We start from the raw sequence: 19,165 nt of genomic DNA, 5'->3' as shown, positions 1-19,165 counted from the left end.
CAGATTCACTTCAGTCTGAACACACCTTTAGGACTTTGTTTGCTCTTTATAAAATGCAAACTGCTGCCCCATCCCCTGCTAAATACAAAGGGATCTGACAATAAAGTTGCTGAGGTGAGAGTGTGTCCTGGCAGAGACTTTAATCTCCTCCTGTCTGTGTCAGCTGATTAACAATAAGAGAGAGGTCACAGATATGAAAACACTCGACGGTGAAAAATGAAATAAAAACAAACTGTGGCAGACCCACATTAAAATGTCATGTTTAATGCGATGGATTATTCAGCTCAGGCAATGTTCTAATCACTGGAGGTTGTTGTTCATGCTTTACAAGATATAATGGCTAGAGAGAAAAACACGAATATCTCCAACTACTCAGGCTGCGTTTGGACAAACAACTTAAAGGGGACAGGAAACATGTTTTTTAAAAAGGACATTTTATTTATTAAAGAGGACAAAGGAGCATCTTTCAAGAGCTGTGAGATGTTTTGTGCTGAGTCTTGCCAGAACTGTCTCTAAAAGACAAAGTGTACTTGAGGCAGAAAACAATTTCGGCATGCTAAATATAAAAAATAAACATTGGTAGAAGACGTAAGCCCTGCACTTAGAGCCAAACTGTACTTTTCAAGGGCTTGCTGGGTGAACTACCACATATCACTGAAATTAGTTTGAAATAGGATGGACAATTGGTTGTATTGCCTCCTGGAGCCAGCTGAATTTTTTTGTTTCTTGTGCTGATGTCTTGTCACTGGTGTTTCCAGTTTCCTAGGTAACGGTTATGAAGCAAATTAATGATTTAAGAATACTTAAAGGATTAATCAATTGTTATTTTCCCCAAAACCTCTAGTTTCAGCTTTTCAGTTTTGAGTATTTGCCCTTCCAGAGTCTTTGCATCCCTCAGTCTTTCATCAACGTGGATGATATCAACTCAACTGACTTTTGTTGAAAAAAGAAATGTAAAAAAGACAAAAAAAGAAAATATAAGCTGCAGTTGTGTTCAGATTATTGGGCCATCACTAGGGCAGGGGACATTCTGTGTTGACATCATCAAAAGATTAACTTGCCAAAAAACAACCAAACTGTGTCTACAACAAGCTGTGCAATTAATGTGAGAGCATTAATGCCTATTTAGTAGAGTAGGCTTAGTGTTTTTGTGTGTGCCTGCACGTGTGTGTGTGTGTGTGTGTGTGTGTGTGTGTGTGTGTGTGTGTCTTCACGCACATTCCTGCTGAGCCTAACCACCGAAGCAGCACAATACCAGCTGTTTGAGCATTTTGGAATTGAAAATAAATGCGTTTTCACGTTTCTCTCTTAATCTTCTACAACTCGACACTGTCAGCTGTCAGTTCTTCCCTCCATGCTTAATTAGACTACTATTTGGGGAAACATATCTTGATTTTACTTAGGAACCTGCAGGGGATCACATTTCTCCACCACAGTTGTTTAATTTGCACATAAAATAATGTCCCATCTCATGCCTATGAGCTTTGTATTTTGCACAGCAGGGTGACTCAGTGTTGTATGTTAGTTTTTTTGACAGTTAGTTTAGAACTAAAATAAATTAAATGAGGTTTTGGCCAACTATTTAGATAATTGATGAATAATTCAAGTCATCAAGCAAAATATGTCAAACATTTGCTGGTTCCAGCTTCTCAAATGTGATGATTTGCTTTTTTTTTCTGTTATATCATTGTGAATGAAACTTGAAAAATATACCGTTCTGTTTGCAGGTTGCATATATCTAAATAAAAAAAAAAAGTATGTTTGGCCAGATTTAACGCTTGTTTTACCCCTATACCAAAATCCCTGTCTGTGCAGCAAACCCTTAATGATCCCATTCACTTGAGTGGGTGGCAGTAATACTGCCATGGTCAGTAATTTCTCCCAGGGGCCACCCATGTCTAAAATTGATGGAGTCATGCTTCTCCACCATGATTCAGATAAAAGCATCCACCAAATGCCGTATGCAGTGTGAAAAGCCGCTGCTTTGAGTAACGCTAGCTGGCTTCCGCGACTGTTGGCATGTGTATATACGCTAACAGGACAGTGTAATCAAGGAGAGAGACGTCGGCCATTGTTATGCAAGTGAGATGCCGTCGAGAGAGGGTTGGACTCCTTCCCAGGTTCCATTGCTGTCGTGGCGTTTTGGCGGGTCAAGTGACACGGGGAGTTTCTACCACAGAGCACTCTCACTGTGAAGTGCTGTTAGTTTTTCACATATGCATGTCCCTCATAACTGACAGGACCTAATGTACGGAGCCAGCTGTATACGGTTTGAGCCCAGAGAATATAAAAGGGTGTAACAGTGAGTGTCACTATTACAGCTGTGGAAGGTAATGAAGGTATCATTCACTATATAATTACAGAGTGACAAAAGCCAAGCCTCAATACCTTCTGCCAACATTATTTGTTCAGTAAATCCTCCTCACCGTGTTCGTCTTTTCTTCTTGTTCGCTCTCTCTCTTCCCCTTTCTTCCTGTCCTTTCACTCCTCATTTCTGCTTCCTTTCATCTTTTCTCGTCGTTCTCCTTCCGCCTCCATCCTCATTTTCGCTTTCTCATTACACCTCCACCTGCCCTTGTTCTCGCGCTGCCCTACTCTACATTTACTTATGTTCTCTAGTCGCCTCACTCTCGCTCTTCTTCTCCTCTACCTCCGGCAGTCCCAGTGAAGCAGAGAGAGATGTCGCAGAAGAAGATATTCCTGGTCTTCGTCGCCATCAGTACTGTCAGTCTTCTGCTGCACCATGGGGGCCACTTGAGCTGGTGAGTGATTGAAACACGCCCACACGTATGCAAACACTTACATTACATACACTCTATCTCTCTATAAGTTCATATGGTGCTAATTAATATGAAGATACCGGTCTTTTTCTTTTCAAGTCAAATTAATAGCAGGACTGGCTTATTATCATACTGAAATATGGAGACTTTGAGCTGCCACAATGGTCTAGGGACCAATTATAAAAGAAGAGGGATCGTAGATCTTTGACAGCCCTGTATTCTGTTCTCGTACCCTTTTTAACTTAACGTTTTGCTCATAAAACCTTTTCCACATTCCTGTCTTTACTGTCTTTGTTATTGCTATGCCATTCGTTTCTCTACTTTTCAAACATTGTTTCCACACCTTTTAAATAACTGAGCCTCTATTTCAGTCTGCAGTGAATACTCCCTGCTGTAATACTGCAGAGTATTCAGTATGTGTGTACCCAAATACATAGGTGTGATTGGACTTTGCTGTGATTTTATATTAAGCTTTTTTGCAATGGTAAAATTGTATCATGAATAATCATCCTAATTAGAATTTAGCTACACTGATGCATTTCATTTCATTGTTTATCATCTTTTTTGGAAATAAGATGCAAAGAAGTATGTTAGGTCCCATTGTGAGTTGTCATACATTTTGAAGATCACATTCCCTTTTATTAGTATGTAGTAGAGCTGGGACATATGGCTGGAACCATCACGATAATTAGAATATTTTTCCAATAACAATCCATACACTTTCAAAATTAGGAATGGAATTAAATCACTTGTAAAAATCATAATATAAGATTAGATAATGAAATTGATGCAGTGCATCCGACAAAACTCCTATCATCACACTATGATTGCAAAGAAAGTCAAAAATATAATATTGATTTATCACCCAGCATGGTATGTAGTACAAACAGTTCATACACACCTAGCAACTTGCACTCTCTGTTTCACTCTGTGTCTTATCCTATGTCTCCTCTCTTTTCTCTGTCTCCTCTCATTTCAATTCACCACATGTTCACCGATTTCTACTTGACTGTTGTACCTCTGTCCTGCCCTACACCTCAGTCTGTCTGCAATTATGTCTTTAATGTCACCTAATTATTTGGAGTAGCTGCTTCTTCTTTCTGGGCCTAATAGAGCTTCAAATAAGTTTTTACACTTTCTTTTTCTTTCTCCAGGACCATAGAGGCCTTTCACCTCGGTTGCCCTGCCCTCCGTTCCCACCCTGCCCCGGGCCTCAAACCTAAGCACACCAATGTGGCCTTCCTCAAGACCCACAAAACGGCCAGCACCACCATGCAGAACCTGCTTTTCCGCTTCGCAGAGCGCAACAACCTCACGGTGGCGTTGCCCGTGCAGGCCTGCAGCCACCAGTTCTGCTACCCACGCTCCTTCACCTCTCACTTTGTCCACCCGCACACGCTGCCGCCGAACATCATCACCAGCCACATGCGCTTCAACAAAGCAGAGCTGCTGCGCCTGATGCCCAATGACACAATGTATATCACGATCCTGAGAGAGCCGGGCTCAATGTTTGAATCCTTGTTCAGTTACTACAACCAGTATTGCCAGAGTTTTAAGAGGGTCCCCAATGGCTCCTTGGAGGCTTTTTTACAGGAGCCCTGGCGCTACTACCGACCAGATGAGAAGGACTCCATGTATGCACGCAACACCCTGACCTTCGACCTGGGCGGAGACAAGGATCGCCCAGCAACAGATGTGGTGTATGCACGGGCCTTTCTGGCTGAGGTGGAGCGAGTTTTCTCCCTGGTGATGATTGCTGAGTACTTTGATGAGTCGCTGGTTCTCCTTCGCCATCTCCTCTCTTGGGACCTGGAGGACATTCTGTACGTTAAACTCAACATGCGGACACCGAGCTCAAAGCGAAGCCTGACGCCAGGGCTCCCTTCGAAGATCCGAGCCTGGAATTCCTTAGACGCACGTCTCTACGACCACTTTAATGCCTCCTTGTGGCGCCAGCTGTCAGCTCTGGGTCCAGCCTGTGTGGCGAGAGAGGTGCGACTCCTTCGGCGAGCCCAGGAGAGGTTAATGAGGAGCTGCTTCGGTGGGCGGATGCCGCTTCTCCGATCAGCCGCGCAGATCAAAAACAAGGATCTCCGCCCGTGGCAGCCTAGTGGAAAAGTTGACATCGTGGGCTACGACCTCCCGATAAATCTCAGCCGTGGGTTCTCGAGCCAGGCCCAGGAGCTCTGCCTCAAGCTCATCATGCCAGAGGTCCAGTACACACGGGTGCTCCTACGTTCCCAATCACTGCGCTACCGCCGTGGCTACCAGCTCCGACCTCCACAGCAGTCACGTCCCCTCCAGCAGCCCATACGCACAGTCCTGCCTCGGCATCCTCAAGTGCAGCGCAGCCAACCGCCCCCTGTGGCCCCAGGCCCTGCAGCCCCAGGCGCTGTAGCCCCAGGCCCTGCATCAGGGACGGGGTCCACCTCCACCTTGAAGCCTGCTGCAGGAACTCAAGGTCGGACCACAAAGTTAGGGCCTAAATCCTCACAGACCCAGGCCTCACAGACTAAAAAGTAGAGACTGAAATATAACATACTGCATTTTCCTACCCATCTTGACCCTTGAGACAATGGTGCTTGGTAGGTGGGGGTGTTGGAAACAAGGGCGTCTTTTGGGAAAAAGTCTGGGTTGTTCTTGAATCAATGTCTCTCCTGTCCCTTCCAGACAGAGTTTGGGATAAAAAAAAATGAGGTAAAAAGGAGGGAAAGGGGGTAAGACGTAATCTGGACTTGAACTTGAATCTCTCCCCTCTCTGGTCTGTAAAACCCGCCCGACAACAGCGGATGGTAGAGGGTTTTAGGTGAAAGTGGTTCTTTGAGGCAAATCTGTTATGTGCGACGGGGACTCAATAGGGAAGTGGGGATATCGGGCCTATTGTGAGGCACAGAGTAGGCATTGTGTGTATCACACTGGTATAGTATCATGTTACTTGCTTTCATTCTCTGTTTCTCGAGCTCTCTCTCTCCCAAACATATGCCACTTAAACTCCTTGAGAGAGACATAATGACATAAAGGGATCAGCTGTCAGGCGTCCAAAGAGCCTCCTAAGAGGCCAGATAGACATTGAGATCACCTCCAAGCATTAATACAAGAGCACAATCAAGACTCTTCTCCTCGTCTTCTTCTCTTACAAACTCTAGAGCCTAAAGCAATGGAGGGAGGGGGGTTAAAAAGCCAGATAGACAGATAAAGAGAGAGACCGTATACAGAGGGTAAGCCTAAAGACTGGACGCTCAGTTTGGCCACCCATTATCGCTATGACTCACACAGAGATTGAACACACACACCAAGCCTGTGTTTCTTCAGCTTTCAACCTCTCTGGCCTCCTCCCTGCATTCTTCTCTCCATCCTCCATCCCCTCATCCCTGCTGCTACCCTCTAGTTAGGATCTCAATCCAGAGAGTCCACTGACATCTTGTTTTCTTCAATTCCGGTTTACCCCCCATACCATCAGCTGAGATCACATCTTGCGAGTTTCTAGGTTTCTGGATGTGGGGTTTTGTTTTTAATCTTGGCCGATATTGCAATAAGATCTCCAGGCCTACGTTCTATTTGAAAGGCATGGATTTAATAGCCTACCAGCAACCTCACTCACTTGCACAAACAAAAACGTAAAACAACTTGACAGGACAAAGACTTGAGGCCTGTGGGTTGCAGTGTTTGAATATTTAATCGTCTTCTCTCACAGCCCACCTATGGCCCATGTTCTTAGGTTACCCGGCCGTACATTTTCATTAAGAGTAAGGACCAGGCGAAAGCTGCTCATTCTGAACTCGGAAACGCAGAAGGACAAAGCCAGAGATGTAGAATGCTAAAAGCCTGGTAAGACTGGTGGGCTGGCTGGTTTGGCTGGGATCCTAAAATGTCATCATTTTTCTCAGCGGTGATCCATTTTTAATCTATTCTGCTCATATTTAATGTGTCATTTATGTTCTTTTATTCCTCCAGTGATCAGCAGGACACTTATTAGTAACTGGGGGGCGGACGAAGGATGTCTGAGTGTATTCTTGTGAGAGTGTGTGAGAGTGTGTGAGAGTGTGTGCGAGCTAGGAAGTGGTTCTCTCTGCTACATGTATTTTTTTCCCAAGGCCAGCCAAGTTGGCATGGCAACAAAAGGAAATAATGTGTGTGAGATTTATAAAAACAATGTATTATTTATTATCGGGATTTAAAGAGTCCCATTACTGTATTTCTAGATGTAATTTTCATGAATCACTGGATAAAAACCTTCATATGTTCAGCATACCACTCCAAGCAGCTGAGGTGGAACAAGGCATGTGGCAATGATATAAAAAAAAAAAAAATCAGTCTATACATGTTTTACATAATGCCAAACTACAAAGACCACTTCTGAAAACCGCACAGTGAAACAAGTGTAGTCACTGTAAGATTAATCTTTGGCAGTGCTTAAGTGCTCAACCACACAAAGCTTTTGTGGTTGGAGTCTGTCGCGCTGTAGGTTACAATAATGAAAAACACACAAACCGCTGCTGCTCTGACAGGAATAAAAAGTGGAGCAGGTGGAAAACAGGCCGAAGTAGAGGATAAACAGTTTTATGAAGTGGCTGTGAATATTTGAATTTAAAGTGTGCTTGTCTGAATTTACCAGGGAAACCTCAGCTTTGAAAGTACGAAATGCACAGCAGTTTTTATTTATTTACAGCTGTTTGATATGTGTTCAGATATGCGTAATTTTTCTTCTGGTAGATACACTGCAAAAACTCTCTTTAAAGGATAAGGCTGGAGTTTTTTGTTACATTTTTCCTTCTGTCAACAAATCCCACAAAAAGACCAAAACCAACAATGCATAAGTCTGTCTGCCAATTTCCTTGAGCCTTTTTTTAATAGCTTGAAGCATATTGGTTCCTGCTGTAAATCTTTAATAACAAATATATTTCACAAATGTATGGTTTCATTTCTTTAAAAAGGCTCAGTAATTCTCTGAAACAGCTGGGCACTGTAGTCATGGCAGCTGTTACTCAAACAGAAGAAATAGTGCATTTGTTATAGGGACTATTTTCAGCTGTGGATGAATACACATTTGATGCAAAAATGACTATTTCCAGCAGCAGGAAGGTGTATGTAGGATTAACTCAAAATAAACTACAGTGCCCCTGTTTGTCGTAATGATGAAACATTTCACCCAATGCACTAGTGTGATACACTGATGTGTTTTTAATAGTTTTTTTTGGACCAATTCATTGTTTGTTTTGTCTTTAATGCATTTGTTGACATTAGGAGAAATATAGAATATCACCAGCCTTGTACATTGAATCAGTTTGCTGATGATGCTGATCAACTATAAAACTATATTTTAATTATAGTTTAAATTCAGCTGCTACATGTAAAAAAAAACATTTTGGCTTTGAATGGAACTCCTGAATTGCCTCAACCTGCTGTAAAATACTGTAACACTCATTGAGCAATTATGTTGACCCAAAGTGTTTTTCTTTACATATGATAATTTTTTTCATGTATTTGATAAGCATAAGCATTGGCACAAAACCTGATTTTTAAGCTAAAGGTGGAGTTCAGGTACTGTCAGTAAATTCCTGTGGTAAAATAAACTGTCTGCCAGTCATTTGTAGACTAATAAAGACAAATAAGCTAAAAAGGACAGTCAAAATGTGTATTTGAAAATACATTTCCTCCCACGTCTGTGTCTGACCAGGAGCCAGCTGAAGAATATGTTTCTTGAAACTGTTCATTTATGATCCATTTCTCTGTGTGTCTGTGAGTCTCTCTAAGTGCTGTTTTGATTGTACGAGTCGTTCGCCCGGCTGTTCTGCTTCTTGTGGGAGACTTTCAGTAATGGTTGCGCTGTCGTGTCTAAAGTGTCGGCTATTCTTTGAAAATGGCAGAGGGGCTAAGAAAAACAGAATGATAAAATCTCATAATCTTCACATTAGCTGCCCCTACTTTCTTTTTTCGAGCGACATTGCAAAGATGTTTTTTTATTTTTGTTTTAATAAAAAAAATGAAACTTCTTTATTGTGGTGTCAGATATATATGTTTGGTCTCTGCTGAGCCTTTATGTTGCAGGGAAGTAAAAGAGAAACAGTTCATTGACATTGGGTGACAGTGGCATACTTGATGATTCTCTAAATGTATTTTCCTCCATTGCCTCTTTGATCTACTCATCATTTATTTCCATCCTCTGTTTATGGACTTATCTGTGAACTGTGAAGAATTTCCTCCCATTTTGGTGATTGAGTGGAAAAGTTTAGGTGGGTGACGGGGCTCTGAACTAATGGCTAATGACAATCAGAGCTAGGGGCCCCAAAGCTTTGTAATGATGGACGGGGAACGTGGCGAATAAAGTTTGAATGATTTCAATTCATCAGTGAGTGGACATGTTTTTGTCTCTGCCATGTCTCTCTTCAATGCAGTTTTATGCAGATATGCATTGCCTTGAATTATTTGTAATATTAAAGCAATGCACACACACACACACACACACACACACACTGACAGTTGCTCAATTAAGATCCTGATTCTAAATGGTTTCTATTTCCCTGAAGACCAAAACCAGACTTTTCAGCCTGCAATCAGTCGTTTGAAATGACCTCCATCCAGCACGCCTGCCTAAATGAACGAACAAATTGCTTCTCACAGGGACTAAAACAAAATGCAAAGCAGTGTGTTTGATATGGCTGTGATTGAAGCAATCATGATGCTGTGTCCCCCTCTTTCTATCTGTCATTATGGCCTGCTGTTGCCATGGTGAGAGATGGCCCTCCGGACCGGCTGCCTCTGCACCTTTCTGTCTTTCCTCTCACATCGCTGCTGCCTTTCTTCATTCTTTTTTTTTATTTTTTTTTTTTTTTTTTTTATATAATCATAGTTCTAATCATAAGCATCTTTATACTAATTATAGTAATTAATAATGACATATAGACCACAGAATAAAATGTCAAAAAGAGAAAGAAAACATGCTTTAAGTTTCATTCACGCCTTTTTCTCTTTTACGTTCTCCTGAAACAAACTTACTGTATGCATCTGCGAGTCTGGTGCTGTGCAGAAACACTCTCAACAGCACTACATAGAGTGACAAATACTAAACAACAATGTAGAGAAAATAAAAAAATCTCTAACATGTTAACTTCACATAATAATGTATGCAAATGCCTGTACTTATTTAATATTTAATTAACCATTAGTTACTGACCTTATAGCCCTGTTGGTATGGCAATGTAGGTTTGTTGGTCATTTCACCACTTTGGTCCAGACAGAAATATCTCAATAAATGGATTGCCGTGACATTTAGTTCACACCTTCAGGCCCCCCTCAGAATGAATTGTAATCACTTTGGTCAAATATGTGACCAGTTTAGGACAAAATACCTGCAAAACTAATGACATTCCCACCCGCTTCAGTTGTTCTTTGTCCTAATAGGCAAATGTTAGCATGCTAACAAGCTAAACTTAGATGGAGAACATGGTAAACTTGTTACTGCTAAGCATTAGCATGTTAGCGGTGTTATTTGAGCATGTAAGCCTAGTGATTAGCCTCACAGAGGCTAACCCCTAATTAAATCTAAATTCGTTAATGCAACAAAACTTATTTTCACACCAACATGACAAACTCTGCCTATTATACAAATATAGCACAACATTAAGTATTCATTTAGTGTGTAAATTAGTGTGTAACACTGCTAAGTTTTGTCATGTGGATACTTGCAAGTTGCAGTCCATCCTGTATTACATAAATGTAGCATGAGAGCGAAAGTAAACCCTCACTACACAGAAAACAGCTAACAAGAATGTTAGAGAGAATAATAGGGTGGACAACAAAATGACCATTCATTCTGGATATCAGGCTACATGCACGCACAGGATCACATTTATCTCCTTAATAACACACAAACACAGCTGTGTACTGTGCATCATGCACTCAAACGCATTAAATCTCTTGTTAATGTATAAATAGGCTCTTTACACATGCACACAAGGGCCTCTCAGACACAAACAAACAAATTCCCTCGCGATACAAAACCAAAATGAGACCTCAAAACATAAACAATGCAACAAACACACCACTACAATGGATTTCATTAATTCTACATAACTATGTATTTATGTGTTGTGCACATGCTATTCTGTGTAGCGATTTATAGGATTATTCATTTTGAAAGTGCACAAGGGGCACAGAATTGCCATAGCTTAGCTTAAGTGTTTAGCCATATGATTGGGCCTAAAATGTCAAGCACCTTTTCATCATCGAGGAAAAAGTGCATTTCAAGGCTTTATGTATTCCAGCTCTGGGACTCAAGTTGCTGTAATCACAGGAAAAAATGGCACGGCACTGGGGTTAAATGTGTTTACTCTTGAACACCATTACCTGAAATGTGCTTTTTCAACTGCTCTGTGGTGATGATCAATCTGTGAATTCGAGACATGGACTTGAGTGCTCTAAAAGTTGACTCACTTGAGACTTGACTTCTTCCTTAAAAAGGAGAATTTGAAGACTTGATTCTTTAATGACTTGATTTTACTTGAGAGCAAAACCTCACATCTAAAGGACTTGCATGTTCACATGCAGTTTGTTCATGAAGATGAGTAACTTCACTCAGACTTGCCCTTAATGACTTGACTTGGGACTTGCTCTGATAGACCTGAGATGGACTGTAGAACTGAGACTGGCAAAACTGACTTGACCCTACAAGTCTCATTCAGAAACCCGAAAGTCTTGCATCTTGGCTTTGCAAAAAAAAAAAAAAAAAAAAGAATAGTGACTTTACTTAGACCTGCCCTTAATAACTTGACTTGAGATGGACTTGTGTTCAGGGACTTGAAACTTGTACCAAAGAAGCAGAGCTGCAGTGGACGTGGAACTTAGGTGATTCAAATTGCAATACTAGGACTTAAAAACTTGACCTTCTGAAGACTTCAGACCTGAAATACTTGCATCTTAATTTTGCCTTTGTAGATTAGTGACTTGACTTGATGTTCTGACAGACCTGAGCTGGACCTGTCTCAAGTGACTTATCAAACGGCAGAGCTGTAGACTTGAGACTTGGCCTTAAATCACAAAAAGGACTACCTAAAGATGTGGTTCTCCATTAGAGATGGACATGAGAACAAGAACATTGAAGTCTAATTTTGAAACCTGAACAACTGAATCTTGACTTTGCTTATGAGGACTTGTGATTTGATTTTACTTGGACCTGCCCTTAATGACTTCCTCTGATAAACTTGAGAAGGACTTGTCAAGAAGAACATTTTGAAGACTTTTTGAGACAAGTTCATAGCAGACAGTTTGCTGAAATTATAATCTAGAAATCTGAGGAAATATGGCATCTAAAATATATTTTTCAGACATCCATCTTAAGAAATAACTTCCAATACCACTCCCTTACCAAACCTTTTTATGCACTGCTTTGACACCAGCAGGAGGATGCACGCATCTCTCAAGCTCTTTTGTCAGGCTGTGTTGGCAACGGATGTTGTAGGCTAAATGTAGTCTAGCTTTGTGAGTCACAGAGGTACAGCAGCAGCACTACCACAGAGGTTTCAATGTATTTTTTGCCTTTTGTGAGTCAGTGTGTTGGAACAATGCAGGAACGCAGGAGGCTGGCTGGGTGGGCTGTTAGAGCAGCTTATCCTAGATAATGTGCGCTGATCCCGTCTCCAAATAACCGCTCCGCTGGGTTCAGAGGTGCCACTGACATCGAATCTACCATTTAATCATTTGTTCTTGCTTTTGCTCTATTGTCTACAGAGGAGGAATTTATAGTTTTACATGAGATTCTCTGACGTAGACATTATATAATTGAGTGACTTAAACCTTGACTAGGGAAGCTAAAGAGCACAGTTTCTCCAGGCTGAATTAAAAGTACAGAAGTTAAGAGTAAAAAGGCAAGCGGAGGTAGCTAAACTTTTTGAAAGCTAATGAATGCTAACTGTAGGTTAGCTGATTGTCCAACTTCAGCCAAGCCACAGTAGTCTGTAGGTGTCTGGTTGGGAGTGTATCGATGTTCCCTGAGTCCTATGTTTACCAGCTCAATATTCTCTTAATATGACACATTAAGGAGACCTTTCAAACTATTTTATGTGCTCAGCAATTGCTTTCCCTAGTTCAAATGTTCTGAATGTTGGTCATGAAAACAGTTTTCTTCATAATTTAAATTATTGCACCTGTTACTTTGCTACTTAAAAAAAAGGGTGTAAGATGTGCTGCAGACATTAAAAATGTGAGGTAAATGTGTTTCTGAATAATCAGGGAATTTTGTTAAAAGAAACAAGTGTGCAATTAGGTGAAACACTGGTTTCTCAATAAAACATAAAAGACACATCCTAACCATTAGCTTAAATTGTGTTCATTAACTCAACCATACCTTTTATAGGGTGTGAACTCATAAGCATGACTCTAAAGCAGAACAGGTGAGATGAAAGCTAGGTTTACATAGTCAAATCAGAAAGGGATTCAGGACTGCACAGGCTGTAGCTGTGATTATGACTATTGCCCTGGGATGATATACTGCAGCTTTGGCCGTTGCTATCTCTACGATTGTGCCTGTGCTTTGGTTGTTATGATTATGGCTGTGACACATTAGTTTGTAATGGGTGTAACGCTAACTACAAGCAAGGGTTGTATGTGGGCAGGGAATCATGGTTGTGTTGACTGAATCTACTCCTGCATGGCTCACCGAGGCTTTCTTGGCTAATGTTAATCGGAGCAGTAAAGACAGTACAGCTACTGTAGCCATATTCATAGCATCATAAATTCAATACATGCATAATGTAAAGTGTCACACCATCTCCTCTCTGTAGCATCTGCAGAACATTTCCCCCAACTGGCAATGCATTATAACTGGACTGGACCGTCACACTAACTGTTACCTATGTGTTAGAGGGGAATTTAAAACTTCCCACTATGACCCTTCAGGGCCTCCGTAGCTATTATAGAAAGCAAAACATTTTACAATGTTGAAGTTGTATATTAAAAACGCATTATTGATTAATTTGATTTGATTAATTGATGTAATTTGGGGTTTTACAGAGTAGGTTCAACATGGTCCTTCGGAAACAGCAAACATTGCTATCATGTAACCTTTTGTGATGGAGAAAAAGATAAATTCACATATTTTTTGTCCACAAAACTCCACCTGTGTTTCAAAGTGTATGTACCTCTCAAAGTTTTATGACATCATGTCGAGTCTCCAGAGCAGAGTTGCACAGAAAAATGTTTGTAAAGCTAAAACTTTAATTAAACTACTAAATAATTTGTCATGTTTGCATATTTTTTTCATACAGAGAGATGTGGACAGATGAATAAATGAAGTGATGGAGTGAGGAGAGGATCTAGTATTAGAGGAAAGCCCTCTGTCTCTGTGTGCTGAGCAGACCTCTGTCAGCTCTGATCACCCACAGCAGAAGGCCGGGACTGTGATGAAGTTTTAGCCAGAGGGACTGATGGATGGACAGCCACCAAGCCATTTTTTGTTGTTTTTTCTATCTCACATGGAGGGGATGGAGGTTAGGTCTTATTTCTGTGACCGACTTTATTAGTCCCCATCCCTCCCTCTCCAGTGTGTGTGTGTGCGTGTGTGTGTGTGTGTGTGTGTGTGTGTGTGTGTGTGTGTGTGTGTGTGTGTGTTTGGGATGTGGAGGCACGCCTGAGGGAGAGGGAGAAGAGCTAAATCGGCTCTGCATGAACATGAAATAAACAAATACTTCAGCACAAGCATACACTCGTAAAGGCATAACAGGAAAACCCAGCTTCCCGCATGAATGCTTTGACTAGCAAAGTGACACGCACACACATGCAGATTCACAAACGCTTTAATTAAACACCATCCCAGGGGGCTCTGTGGGATGTACTGTAGAAACGCCAGCAGTGAGAAAAGGCTGGAAACAATAGAGAGGATGCCTGAAAGGAGTCATGAGGAGGGGAGTGGGCTTCTCTTCCACAACAGGAACTTAACAGAACATAACATAACATGTAGCTATTGTGGTTTTTATTTCCATTGTTCTGAGCAAGTTTTGGGAAGAAATTTTGACACTGGCCCGGCCGGAGGTGATACCAAAGTCAACTTTTTAACCATAGGCTCTGTTCAGAGCTCGCATTAACATGCGTATTGGTTGATCCGATCACACACATTCAGGTCACACACAGGTCTATATGGCCACATACCTCTGCATAAGCGTAGCATGCTCAAATGGCATAAGCATGGCTTTGTCTACGACGTCTGCAAATTTCAAAAAGCCCATAGAGATATATTCCAACTGCGTCAAACATCTTGGGTGATTTGGTTTTCCTGGAACATGCCTAGGAATTGACCCAGTCTGTATTGTTTTGATTTCTTCCTCTAATTTCTGGCAGACTAGGCACAGAAATGCATTGCTGCTGTTGAAAACAACAACGCATTCGGTCTTTACAAATGGAAATTATGTACGTGTTCATGTGCATATAAAGCAGGGAAGTGAGATCCGATCACAAGTGGTCACTCAGAATGCTAATGCAAGGTGTGAACTGATGTACTCGAATCACCCAAGACACATTTTAATGCCAGTCTGAACGGGGCCTTGGTCAAACAAATGTGTCATCACATCCCAACAAAGACCACAAGAACAATCACATTACAATAACCACCATTTATTTCTGCATCTGCAATAACATCCATCCTGCTACTCATACGGGTCTAGAGTGTGGTGTATCACGATGTGATGACAAGACTAAAAGGAAGCAACCGATGAGTTTATCACTATATTTCACAAAAGGTCCCAAAATATTCTTCTGGAAGGACCAAGAGCCACAACGCAAGTTGCAAAGCAAACAGCACTGATGCACTGGCTGGCACCAACCATCTGATGCTTTCACATTTGTGACGGACACTTAGAGTGCAACGTTGCATCAAAGCTTCACAAGTTGAAAAGGGTTCAAAATGATAACAAATAAAGGAATTTGATGATTATGGATGATGAGTTGCTGGGAAAAGATCAGAAATGGGAGGAAACACATTAACAAATCATGTGTTATCAAGTCAGTTGTGTTCCGGATGCTGCTGCTGATTGCTGATCATACACCCCTGCTATGAACACACGCTCAATCATACGACAGCAAACACACATCCTCTCCTTTGAAACTTTATAGATGGAGGTAAACACACACTTCGATGCAGCTTTTGCATCCCACATTCACACACTTATATGCCAGAACACACATGGGCAGCACGCACAGGCAAAAACACACAACCCTCGCCTCTATCAGCCTGCAGCTTCCCTCTGCAGTGCACCACTCTCCGACCCCGTGCCCACACAAGATCTGTGATCTAAAATAAAATAAACAAATGCTTTGTTCCTTGCAGAGTGAAGCCCGCTCAATATCGAAGAGAGAGGGAAAGGAGTGGAAACCTCCCAAGGATATGTGTGTTTCTATTGGAGACTTGAAGCATGCATAGCCAATATGTGTTTGCATGCTGATGAAGTTAATGAATCTATATGGTGGCTTGAAAGCAATGAACAGAGCAGTAATATTTTTGAAGACATAGGCTACTATATGTATGTGTTTAGTAAAGTGTACACTTCAGGTGGTGTGTGTCAAGCACTAAGGTGTATCTTGTGTCTTTATGGACGCGTGGTCGTTTGTGTTTGTCTAGCGAGCTGTCAGGTTTATGCCTTTATCATTGGCTTTTTGTGGAAACTAATCCATTAACATTCATTAGCTCCAAACATCAAGCAAGGAAGCAGCTGCAAACTGAGTGTGTAGGTGTGCAGAGCTACAGAGAGCATAAGAAATGCTGCAGACAGAAGACGGGAAGAGAATTTCTTTTTTCTTTTCAACCCTGTAAAGCACAAGCAGGAAGATTGTTACCAACCATCTTGTTGGTAAACCATATTAGATGTATTTTAATATAAACAGATTTAAGTCTAATTAAGAAGAGAGAAGCAGAAAGACAGAAACAGGTCTGACAAAGATGAACTTTAATTTGGCGTAGATCTCACAAATAAACTTGAGATGACTCCCTCTTGATGTCTACGTTTGTCTGTCGCTAGCTACTTTTTCCTTTAGATTGGATCCATTTTCTATGTGCTCTTGGTTCATTAAGGGGCTTAAACATGCATGAATGAGATTCAAGCTGCTCAGTTCTTTACTTTGAGCAGTGAAATTCAGTAATGAGTCAAGCAACCGCAGCAAAAATAAACATTTCTGAGTGTTGGAGCCATTATGCAACTTTGTTTTGTTTTGTTTACATACCATGTTGGTGATGTTAATTAATCTGCAGTTTTTGTATGTGGTCCCCAGGTTGGAGCATTAGCACGAAAAGGCATGAAGTTAAACGTACAATATGTAACTTTCTGCCGCTAGGGGTCTCTCAACCAAAACAATCGATTGTAAACACAGACGTTTGATGACATAGGGAAGTTGCATGGAATTATGGGAGTTTTTATTGCTAAACACTGATTGTTGATTAGAATGCATCTGTTCATGGACGAGTTAACCCATTCAAGTTTATTTACGTTACGTTTAGTAACGTTTATTCATATCATGCTAATGAAATAGCTGCAGTTTCCTCAACATAATTACGTTTCGCTTGATTCAATCTGTATTGGTAGCTGGCTGACCAGTTAGCTAGTGAGCCGGCAAGCTAACATTAGCGGCTAACGATAGCAGGTTTTACCACACTATCACAGTCTATTTCACATTCCAATGTCACCTTTTGGATTTTACCGGGCGGACGGGGTTTGTTGTAACGCTAGCTAGCTACTCAATGAGGCTGAAAGATGGGTGTGGGTGGAGATTGCAGGGGGACTCTCCGCGGCGGCATTGATGTTCGATTGCTGTTAGCAGCAGCAGAACATCTCCCAGCTGCCTGATCTCCCCCTTCACTTTTCTGTAATCTTAACTATTCGTTTCGGTGCTGTCCTGTTGTCGGGTTAATTTAGCTAGCTAACTGTAAAGACAGCTAAACGCGAAGGGGGGAGAAATTCGGCAGGGAGGAGATTTTCGGTACAAACACCATTAGCGTTTACGGAGACGTAGCTAGCTAGCTAACATTATGGATGGCCGATGTTGTGACTAGGATGCCCGGGTCTGATATTCTCTGTTTCCAGATGCTTCATTAAACTGCCGTTAGCGTCGTAACGGTAACTAGCTATTGCTACATGTCCTGGCTGTGTTGTCAGCTATCATCCCTAATGATGTCTCTTTGTGCCAGGGGAGTGAGGCAGGCAGAGCGGAGTGTGCTAGCTGGCTAAATTAGCATTAGATTAATCGTCTATCTAAAAAAGTATCTTAACAGAAAGATGGTATTGACATGGTGCAGCTGTGACCATAGGAATATTGACATTGTTTGTCTAAAATATGAAAAATGAAAACGTACCAGAGCATGTGTGGTAGTCTTGCATTCACCACAGGCAGGGAGATGAAAAGGGGTCCTCAGGGACATAGCTGACCATGCTATTTCCTGATTTAATGAGCTTTATGAAAAAATCTGACGGAGTTGACAGAAACTGAGGACACAACTTTAATAGGCAGATTTTTATGGAAAATATTGTTTGACGTTCACTTCATGCAATGTTTTTTATATTTATACCCCTTCTTTTTTATTTGATATATATGTTTTCACAATTGTAGAGCTTTTTAAAAGTTTTTTGGGATGGTTACTATTGTGCAATAACATGGACCTTCTAACCACAGACCATACATTTAAACAAATTTTCCCCAAAAAGATAAAAAAGTATATTCTAAAAATCACATAGGTATATACAATTCCTTTAGATTTAACTTTGTAAGTATGTCAATCATGATGAATTTCTTCATTTTTGATATAAATTAGACTTTTCTATGTGGGACATGTTTTGTCCCGACTCTCAAGAATCAGTGCTATACAGCTAATGTTAACGTTACTAGTGAACTTATTCGTGGGTTAGCGCAGTGCTGCTTTTATCCATGGTCAAAACAATCATACTACTAATAACTTGATGAGTGTGTTGAACGATGTTGTAACCCTGATGTTATCCACCAAGCATTAGCTAACATTAATGTTAGCTACTTGTCAACCAGCACATACATTGTAGTAACATTAAGCTGGATTAATATTGATATGTATCAATAAATAAGGTTTCTGCTGTATTACTGTGTTGCAAAGTGGCATGTAATTAATCACAAAATGATGCATTTTGGCAGAAAAAGCAGTGTTACCAGTATTTCTTTCTGTGACATTGTATGATTTACAATTACTCTCGAACATAGCATCTGGGTGCCCATGTCTTGACGGAAGTTACGAGTAGCTAGATGGTGAAAGGTTATGACGCCACTGACGTGCAACTAGCTAAATGAAACGTGACGTGTCTGAAAATAAAATAACAGATTTCTCTGGGTTTGCCATTTGATGGAAACATTTGGGATAGTGTAACTACACAACTCAAAAAAAT

General features: G+C 41.1%; 1 protein-coding gene across 2 annotated transcripts in view; it reads left to right on the top strand.

Moving 5' to 3' along the window:
• Positions 1-9,126, top strand: part of gal3st3 (galactose-3-O-sulfotransferase 3) — a 29,261-nt gene extending 20,135 nt beyond the window's left edge. For both annotated transcript variants that reach the window (XM_035993541.1, XM_031304475.2), the window contains 3 exons: positions 2,660-2,762; positions 3,935-5,154; positions 5,185-9,126. In XM_035993541.1, the coding sequence (XP_035849434.1) occupies positions 2,680-2,762; positions 3,935-5,154; positions 5,185-5,303 (1,422 nt within the window). In that variant the 5' untranslated portion in view covers positions 2,660-2,679 and the 3' untranslated portion in view covers positions 5,304-9,126. The remainder of the gene's footprint in view (positions 1-2,659; positions 2,763-3,934; positions 5,155-5,184) is intronic.
• Positions 9,127-19,165: the final 10,039 nt, after the last annotated feature.

Source organism: Sander lucioperca, chromosome 17 (assembly GCF_008315115.2).
Source record: "Sander lucioperca isolate FBNREF2018 chromosome 17, SLUC_FBN_1.2, whole genome shotgun sequence".
In the NCBI taxonomy this organism is placed as follows: domain Eukaryota; kingdom Metazoa; phylum Chordata; class Actinopteri; order Perciformes; family Percidae; genus Sander; species Sander lucioperca.
This window is presented reverse-complemented; position numbering and strand designations above follow the sequence as displayed.